At 32.8% G+C, this 9,452-nt stretch overlaps 1 protein-coding gene across 1 annotated transcript; it reads right to left on the bottom strand.

Moving 5' to 3' along the window:
• Window positions 1–4,020: 4,020 nt before the first annotated feature.
• LOC107634073 (uncharacterized) lies at window positions 4,021–9,172 on the bottom strand. The gene is made up of 10 exons (XM_088503027.1): window positions 8,782–9,172; window positions 7,806–7,994; window positions 7,704–7,756; window positions 7,500–7,578; window positions 7,326–7,360; window positions 6,779–6,892; window positions 5,936–6,014; window positions 5,743–5,831; window positions 5,580–5,655; window positions 4,021–4,295 (listed from the first exon to the last, which is right to left on the bottom strand). The coding sequence occupies exons 1-9, from the start codon at window positions 9,170–9,172 to the stop codon at window positions 5,650–5,652; spliced, it is 1,035 nt and encodes a 344-aa protein (XP_088359153.1). The 3' UTR covers window positions 4,021–4,295; window positions 5,580–5,649.
• Between the last annotated feature and the right edge of the window lie 280 nt (window positions 9,173–9,452).

Raw genomic sequence — 9,452 nt, 5'->3', positions numbered from 1 at the left:
GTCAGCAACAATAAACAACAAAGTACGAGCCAATTCAACAATTACAGAACACAAAATCCAATCATAAGCCCACACAATCATAGAAAACACACTCACAAACAAATATGAACAAACAAGTATGATGCATGTCTATCCTTGGTGCAGGTAATGAGCTCATCTGTCGGTTTCGACCCGCTCCCGACGTAACTCAGCAACCTTTGTCTGAGTTTGGTTTCCAGTGTCATAACCTCTATAAGCAACCTCTGTCTTACAGGTGCGACTCTCTTGAGCCGATGTATGCAAACATAACCTCTGTAAGCAACCTCTGTCTTACAGGTGAGGCTCTCTCTAGCCAATGTATCTAGCGATAACCTCTGTAAAGCAACCACTGTCTTACAGGTGCGACCATCCCCTGGATTGGCCGATGTATCTCTGGAAAGCAAATCTCGGTGGACTCACCACCATATCTCTGCTCGTTTTCAGTAGGTAAACAATAATCTCTGCTTCTCTCCTTTTCTTTTCGTTCTTTCTTTCTTTTAAAACCAAAATCAGCTCTTTGTGACATTCTCCAAAACCTTTTAAAACAATTTCACTTAAACCAATTCTTCTTTCAAAAGACAAAGAGAAACTATTTATTAGTTAAACCCGTCAACAAGGCCTCTGGACTTTAGGGGAGCGACAACCAATCTCGTTTTCTTGAGTTCATTATAAATCCTTAACAATCATTGTTTTGTTAAACTGAATTTAATCAAATAAAGTTTCTAAATCTAATCAAAATCAAATCATACAAATTAGAAGTTCTGAATCAATTTCTAAACCAAAACCAATCCCAATTTCATCCTTAAAACTAATTCTTTAACTTTTTCCAAGACGTCGCAAAACGAAACCATTCAATCAAAATTCAATTACTTTTAAAGTTCACTAAAACTCCTCCGAATGAAATTTTTAAGTCAAATTCAAAACATAAGCTCTTTTCATATTTAAATCAACCTTAAAACATAATGCTTTTTTTTAAATAATTTAAAGTCGTAAAATAATTCTTTTCAAAATAAATCGAACTCAAAACATATACTTTTCTTAAATGAACTAAACTCGAAACATAAGTATTTTCTTAATAAATCAAACAATATACCTTCTCAAATCCAATCTTTTTCTAAATAACATTTCAAACAAAGTCTTAAATTTTATAACAAAACTTCAGTAGCATCTCCCCTAAAGCTTGGACATTGCCATCCTTCTCGGGTCCCATCCTAACTATTTCTCAAACTCTTTCAAATCATTTCCAATAAATCAAAACCATTTTTAATATCAAACATTTATAAAATCAAACCAATTAAAAATCAAACTGCCTCCAAAATCAAACCATTTTCATATCTTAAATCATGTTATCAATTCATCAATTCATTTCTTATTAAATCTCAATGCCATCATCAAATTTCATGAATTCTATTTGATTACCAACAACATTCTAGCCACGAATTCATCAAAATAATTCTGTTCTTGGCTGCATTTAAACCGACCAAACCCCCAAACTAATCACAAATATCAATATATCACAAAAAATCAACATAAATTCAGTCAAATTCAATCAACAATCAATCACAACATCAATTCACTTATCCAACACCAATTTAACCGATGATAAATTACCAAAACTCTACCTCCGTACGAATTCAAAATACTCAAAATTCTAGTGAAGCTTTCTGATCGAGCTGCCGAAGAAGAAAACGTCAGAAATCGTTTGTGTCTCCTAGAACTTTAATTGGCCGAATTTGAGGGGAAGGGGAGCTACGTCACCATCAACTTCTACCAGACAAAAATAACGCCAACGTGTAGAAGAGGAAGATACAAACATTTTTGCCGGATTAAATTTTTTATTGGAGTTACGGATCCAAAGAAATCGACAAAAGAAAAATATAAGGATCTCACGGTTTTCACCATGAAATTCGGCCACTCTCTCTTTTGTTTGGATAACATGCAAGTTCGGTTATTGCATAATGAATGTGCTTAATGGATTTGATGGTGATTAAACCCGCCGCGGGTCCACGGTGCACCTGCGAAACCCCGAACCATCGTAGGAGCTCCCACTAACACCTAAAAAATGATGAACGTGAGTTTCAAACCCAGGACTGCGTGTAACCACAACTTCCCCCTTGCCACTACGGCAAACTTGATTCTTACAAATAGATATGACAAAAAATATATATATATAACAAAACGTAATAATTTTTTATTTTTTTTTATTTTTTTAAGTATGAATTTACATGGATATCAAATAAATAACAACATATAATATACAAATATATTGATATATTGATATTGGTTGTGTTATCTTTTATTTTTTATTTATTTAAATTGAAAAAATATTTTGTACTAGTAACTAATTTATTATCTCTTTTTGCATTATAAATTATATCTAAGAATTGATATTTAAATGTTATTAATATATTTTTGAAAATATGCATTTAACTTTTAATTCTAATTTTATTCTTATAATTTTATATATTTTTTTAATTATGACCGAGTCAACCAAATAAATCAGTGACCCACCGATTGAACCAGTTGTATAACCGGATCAATTACCGATTCGATTATGATAACTATGTATATATGTATTGAGGCATAAGCTACATTTGGCTTTAATGAAGGATGATTGTATGATTATATAATGAAACTAATGAGGTGTCATGGTTGTATATATGCATTTATGGATAAAAGCCACATTCTCAAATCCATTTTCCTTGTTCCCTTTAATGATTTCGGTTAGTTAAATGGAACAAGTATTAATATAATAATAATAATAATAATAATGATATTTAAAAAAATTAATTTTAAATTTTGTTTACCAAAATAGTTTTTAATAAATAATTCAAACTATTAGAATAAGTTATAATTAAATTAAACTTCAATAATTATAAAATTTTATTTAATTATTTTTGATAAAATAATTTTTTAAAAAATAAAATCTCAATAAATATAATGACACATAAATAATTAATTATTTAATTTTCAAAAATTCGAAATCTTACGGTGAATGATTCTTACACTAGACACATATCTCACTCTATCTTCTCTCTTCTCTTCATCTGCGTTTAGATTCAGAATTAATAAAAAAAAAGGTACTGTCTCAAACTTTACTGAGTTCGATGTTATTTTATACATGTAGCATCTTAACACATCAGAATTCATACTCCTTTGTCAAATCCATCAAAATTCTCATACTTTGCCCCTTTTTGTGTAAAGCTTCGGAAGAAAAAAAAGATGGATCCATCGTCAATGCTGTATAGCCAGCTCAAGGTTCGTGATTTCTATGAGATTTTGTATTTCTTGACTATGAATTTTTTTTGGGTCACAATCAAGATCTCCCCTTCCCCTTTTTCTTTTGATGTGTTGTGGTTCTGTGAATGTGTTAAGAGGCTACAAAAGCGTTTTTCCTGTTAGCGGGTCCTAATGTCATTGAATCAGAGGAACACATTATGAAGATGGCTAAACCACTACAAGAAATTACCGGAATAGCGACCGATATAGCGACCGATTTGGATGGTCACTAAAACCATGGTCGCTAATAAGAAAATAGCGACCAACTTCGGTCGCTAAACGTTAGCGACTGATTTTAGCGACCAATTTGTTAACAAAGCCACCAAACCCTCACCAAAGAGTATCGGTCGCTAAATCGATCGCTAACAAAATCAGTCGATAAATTGTGACCAAATTTTTTGTCGCTAAATCGGTCTCTAATTTGCGACCTGTGTTTCGGTCTCTAATTCGCGACTGATATGTCGGTCACTAATTTGTGACCAATATTTTAGTCTCTAATTCGGTCGCTAAAAGTGAACATGTATTTTAGCAACCAATATTTCATTCTCTAAATCGGTCGCTAATTAGCAACCAAACATTCTAGTGACCAAATTTCCATGGTTGATCCTAATTTTTTAATTATCAATTTTTTACTAAATTTTTACATCTAAGCCATCAAATATTGAAAAACCATCAACACAAAACCTACACCTTAACACATAAAAATAAACAACACTTAAACAATAACAAAAAATATGTATATAATTATCTTTTATTGGGTTATTAAATCTCTAATATTAAATTCGTAATATCTAACTACATAACAAAAAAAGAGCATTCTTTATATAATTCTATGTAAAAACAGAAATAGATATGTAATTTTTCTATGTAAAAAGACTGTCAAGAGAATCAGCTCCAAGGGTAGCAAACTTGGACTCTCCAGTGACACTTGAACCCTCTGGCAGTGCCAATTGCTTCTTGACTATGTCACAGACTTTCTGCAGTGTCTCTTGGTTCGCCTGCACAGAATAATAAAGTCCATGGTAGTTAAATCTTGTTAAATATGACGGAAATTCATACACCACATCAGTACTATCTCTAATATTTCTTCTACCTTCCTGTAATTCTAGGCACATAATCTAGAATCACAAGCAGAAGGAACCAAATTATAATTCAGGCAGAATGAACAGAGGTTTTTATCCACTGTACTATCTGTATAATATAATGTCAAAATTAGCAGCACCAAAAATCAACATGTAAAGACAGAAAAAAAAAAGAATGCTAATTCACCCATGTTCAATTAGTCTTTTTCTTTTAATGAACAATCATTAGGACTACAATAAAAATCACCAAAATTTTTCTGTAGTTCCAAGTTTCTTATTATTTACCAAATTCAAAACTGAAAAATTACTTAAACCAATCAATATAAAATCTTTTAGGTTTACTTATGAAAATATAGCATGAATGAATTGCATAAGGCAGGGTGAGTTTTGAATAAACTAGAAAGTAGCCTCTATTTGTTCTTATCTGATCCCTGGAGCAAAAATATATGAACTTACGGGTCACATTTATATAATTGTGTCTCTATTGTCTCCTTAAAGCATTGATTCCTGAGGTCCAAATATCCCCCACCTCCACCTTTCTTTCATTAACATCATTTTCATTAGGCATTTAATGTAATACACCCTCATAATTACTCATGAATTATTGTAGTAGTACTACTACTATTTTTTTAGAGTAGTTGATGAATGAATACTTTTTTTCTGTCAATGAGGACAAGAGATATAATTTGCCGTACCACTCATCAAAATTCAAAGAAAGCCATTGGCAACCACCGTTTAGCTAAAATGTTTTTGTTTTAAACGTGCTTAAGTTTTCGGCCTATGGTTTTTATTTTATTTTATGATATTAGACCATTGGATCTAGCTATATATATATTTGTGGGAAATAGATCTTCTGAATTTATGTTTTCAAAAAATGCATCACATACAAAAGGCAATCCCTGGTTCTTGCTAATGCTTCAGCATGAGCCTCTTACATTACAAGATCTGCTTTACATTCATGGCTGTGACCACATAAATGATAATTATTTTTTATTATTTTTATATCTATACTATGGCAAGTTAATGTGAAAGTGATATTTGAGATGGAAAGAAGAGGGCGTGTTCTATTTGATTGTTAAGCTGGCCAATTCAACCTATTTAAATTCAGTCTACCGATGTAAATGTAGACAACCATACCTCTATGCTCAAAGCTCATTTAAATAATGAAGGTACAATACAAGCAGTGCAAGTACTGGTTACCTGCCGTAATATAGAAAGTAAATCTCCTCCAACGCAATACTCCAAGAACAACCATAAGTGAGCAGAAGTTTCATACCTATATTTTCTAAAAGCATTAGTTAACAACCCTTAATATACTTTTAAGGAATTAGAGCATGTAAGAGTGAAAAACGAAAAGACTTACTTCGTGAAGAACCTTGCTTCTCTGTGACTTGTCTACGCTTTTGATGGCGTAATACTCAATGTCTTCTTCTTCCTGCCTTTGTACACGGTCTGCAAATCCACAAGAACAAAGAAAGATTAATAAATCTACATCATTTAGTTCGATTCAAGAAAAGTTTAACCCGAAAAAAAAAAAGGAAATGGAAGAAGGTTACCGAGTATTTTCCACGACCAATAGCTTCGTAAATATGGTACTGGTTCATAGTGACGGTGGACATTACTTGCACATTCTTCCTATGTTCAAGAGAAAAATGCAAAGTGCAATAAAGGAAACAGAAACAAACATTAAAACAGAGAAAAAGAGAAATAGATTAAGGTGAAATGCAACCTGCTCCTGCTATTCCTTTGCATATTGCTTTATTGCATATTCAATAAAGCTATATAAAGAATAAGAAAATGGTGAGGAAACGTGCAAGTGGAGATCCACGCCACATATATATATATATTATCAATATATGTCACAGACTCTTTAGAAGCCAAATATAATTTAAGAATTTAAAAATAAATAAATAAATAAAAACCCCAAGGTTGAAACTAGTGATGACTCATTAGAAATTCTAATAGACATTGTTGTGTGCGCACTCTTATAGTTCTCATAAAGCTATATAATAAGCCTGCAATCACAATTCACAACTGGAAATATTTCTAACAGCACCATTTTGTTTGAAGCACATCAAACACAAACAATGGCACTTCTAATCTGCAGCATATGCGCATACAAGTTAGGATTATTGAAAGGAAAGGTATAGGATACCAACATATTATCTGCAAACTTATTGCCAACAATGATTAATTATTATATTTTAAACACATATAAAGAGACGAATCCAAAAAATATATCTATAAAGACACTTCTATTAAACACAGCTATAAAAAAGACATTTTTATTAGACACATCCACAAAGACACTTCCATTAAACACAGTTATAATAAGAGTTGGCAGAAATGCTGTTGGTAACGTAGCAGGATTGTTATTGAAAAAGGGCATAATGAATTACCACATTCCCACATGACGAATGCATTGAAAGAAGAGCTCTTTCCAGAACATACAAATCAACAGCTTTATCTTCTGGTAGAGTTGAAGTGAAGCTCAATACAAAGTCAATTAGGACCTGCATAAAAACACAATTGAGTTATGAAAGAATATCAATGGCAAGATCTAAAGATGCATTAAAGTTCAGACTTGTAGTTTATCCTCGAAATTCTAGGCATCTTATAGTTATATTATAAGATGAATCAGCAACTAAAATTGAAATTGGCCACTTGAAATTATACGATGAAAAACAAAGAAATTTTTGCTCATGTTCGAACTTAGTATCTGCTAATGCCCTATGAGGAGTGTAAACTGCAACTTGAAACGTCCAAGCAACAAGAAATTTTACCATCAAGACTTTTTTATTTTGTTATGTAGTAGAAATTAATTGAATAGATAGATTAATACAATCTAAATATTATAAACAGAAAAGATATTGTAAAATATTGAAGAATGAAAATTTATAGAATATTATGACAGAGTATAACTCGGTTGTTAACTAGCAAGGGTACCTGATAGAATTGAAGCGATGTTCTTCTGCTCCGAGCTAAGCCGTTGAAGATATATGTGGATTTAGGAATTAGGATTACGATCTCCCTCTAGAGACTCACCAAGTGCCAAGAAAAATACTCTTCGATTACCTTTGCAAAATAACCGAGCTAAAGGAATTAGAAGAAAGCGATTACCTTTGCAAAATTGGAACAGTAAGACGGAAGAAGCTTCGAGAAGGTTCCAGATCCGTGCCTGGAAACCTATTCGGAAGACCTTTACGATGGTATTAGCGAGAGAGAGAGAGAGGTTCGTATGATCAGATCAGAGAACGAAGAAAACAAAAACAGATAAAAAAAAAACCTGAAAACAGATCTGAGAGAAAGAGCGTTTTTATTTACCTCTTTGAAACAGATCTGATTTGCTTCTTCCTCCGTGAGCTGGCTTCTGATTTCTTATGGAGGCGGGAGGTGAGGCGGCCGTTTCGGTGGGAGGAAGAAAACGACGAGGAGATGGCGCCGCGACCGGAGAAGACGACGCCGACGGGACCTCAGGAGACGGCGGCGAGAGGCGTACAGAAGACGGCGGCGAGAGGCGCGGAGAAGACGGCGGCGAGAGGCGCGGAGAAGACGGCGGCGAAAAAGACGTGAACGCGAGCAGAAGGTTGGAGGAGATGAGAATGGTGTGGGTGGCTTAGGGTAAGGTTGGGTAATTTAGATAACAATTCAATTAGGTATCTTTTAAAAATTATACAATATTCAATTTTTTATTATAATAATTTAAAAAAATTAAAACAAACACATCTAAAAATTATGAATAAATTTAGTATTTTTTTAAAATTAAATACACATTCAAAATACAAATTAAATAAAATTGAAATTTTAAATTTCTGTTTCTATTTAATTATTAATATATTATAATTTAAATACATATCTAAAAATCTAATTATTTAAAATTTAAAATTTTAATTTTAAAATTCTAAAATAAACCTTAAACTATCTATTTATTAAGTAAATCCGTACAAAACACTCAAAAAAGCATAAAAGTCACGTTTTTCCCACATGAAAATTTAGAGAAGTTATCTTCCGTCGGCGTTTATCTGCATCACCTTCCTCTTCTATGCTCATTCTCGACGCTGCCTTCCTCCTTCTCGACGCTCATTCACAATGCCGCATTCCCCGTCGTCAACACTCATCTTCGTCGCCGCCTTCCTCTTCCTCGTCTTACTTTTTGTTCAATGACAACATTCAAAATATGATATAATATGACACTAACCTAAATGAAGTTAAAATAAACTCATTCAAATCTAACACAAATACACAATTTTGGCCCATTACAATATTCTAATCATCTTCAAGAGAAACAAGCGTGCCGACATTTCTTGAAGAATTTCTCCCTACATAGAAAAAAAATATCTCATTAATTATAGAAAACTAACAATTAGTAACAAACAAGCAATAAGAAAAAAAAGTATATTACCTTGTTCAGCTTTTTCAATCTCTTCAAAATTTTCAATTAGTCCAAAAGGGTCATCTATTACCCAATCTTGAGTGCATACAAGAGCTTCCACCATATATGGTGTCAAGGAGCTCTGATAAGGGTCAATAATCCTTCCTCCTGTACTAAACGCACTCTCAGAAGCAACTGTAGAAACCGGTATGGCTAAAACTTCTCGAGCCATACGTGCAAGAATAGGAAATCGGGTTGAATTTCCCTTCCACCAACCCAAAATATCCAACTCTGCCGACTTGTTTCTAGGCTCACAATCTTCTTTCAGATATCTGTCAAGTTCAGATTTAGCATCTGAATCACGTTCAGTTGATTGCAAATAAATATTCAGGATATCATCTTCATCCTCTTCATTGATCATTGCATCTTGATTACTTTGAGATTCATCTTCTTTGCCTTGGTAGTGATTATAAAAGGAATTCAAGCAAGTAAACAATTTTGACTTGAGTTCTCCTCCCTTTTCAACACAAATGACTCATCCAAAATCCAATTTACAAAATTCAACTTGTGACATGGATCAAGCACAATTGCAATTAACAACATGTTAATGACATTTGGACTTCCCCAATACTTATCATATTTCCTTTGCATCTTGGACGCTATTAATCTTATGCTCAAATCAGTATTTTCACAATGCAACT

The sequence above is a fragment of the Arachis ipaensis genome, chromosome B1, assembly GCF_059453495.1.
Source record: "Arachis ipaensis isolate K30076 ecotype BB chromosome B1, ASM5945349v1, whole genome shotgun sequence".
In the NCBI taxonomy this organism is placed as follows: domain Eukaryota; kingdom Viridiplantae; phylum Streptophyta; class Magnoliopsida; order Fabales; family Fabaceae; genus Arachis; species Arachis ipaensis.
The sequence above is the reverse complement of the archived record's forward strand: the minus strand, read 5'-3'. Positions and strand labels throughout refer to the sequence as shown.

Excerpts from the sequence above, each read along its gene's own strand:
- LOC107634073 (XM_088503027.1), bottom strand. The coding sequence starts at position 9,172 with ATGATCAATGAAGAGGATGAAGATGATATCCTGAATATTTATTTGCAA. Across the intron at positions 7,757-7,805 it reads CGCGGCGCCATCTCCTCGTC|AAATCAGAAGCCAGCTCACG; the intron begins GTTTTCTTCCTC and ends CGCCTCCATAAG. Across the intron at positions 6,893-7,325 it reads CATCGCTTCAATTCTATCAG|GTCCTAATTGACTTTGTATT; the intron begins GTACCCTTGCTA and ends GTTTTTATGCAG.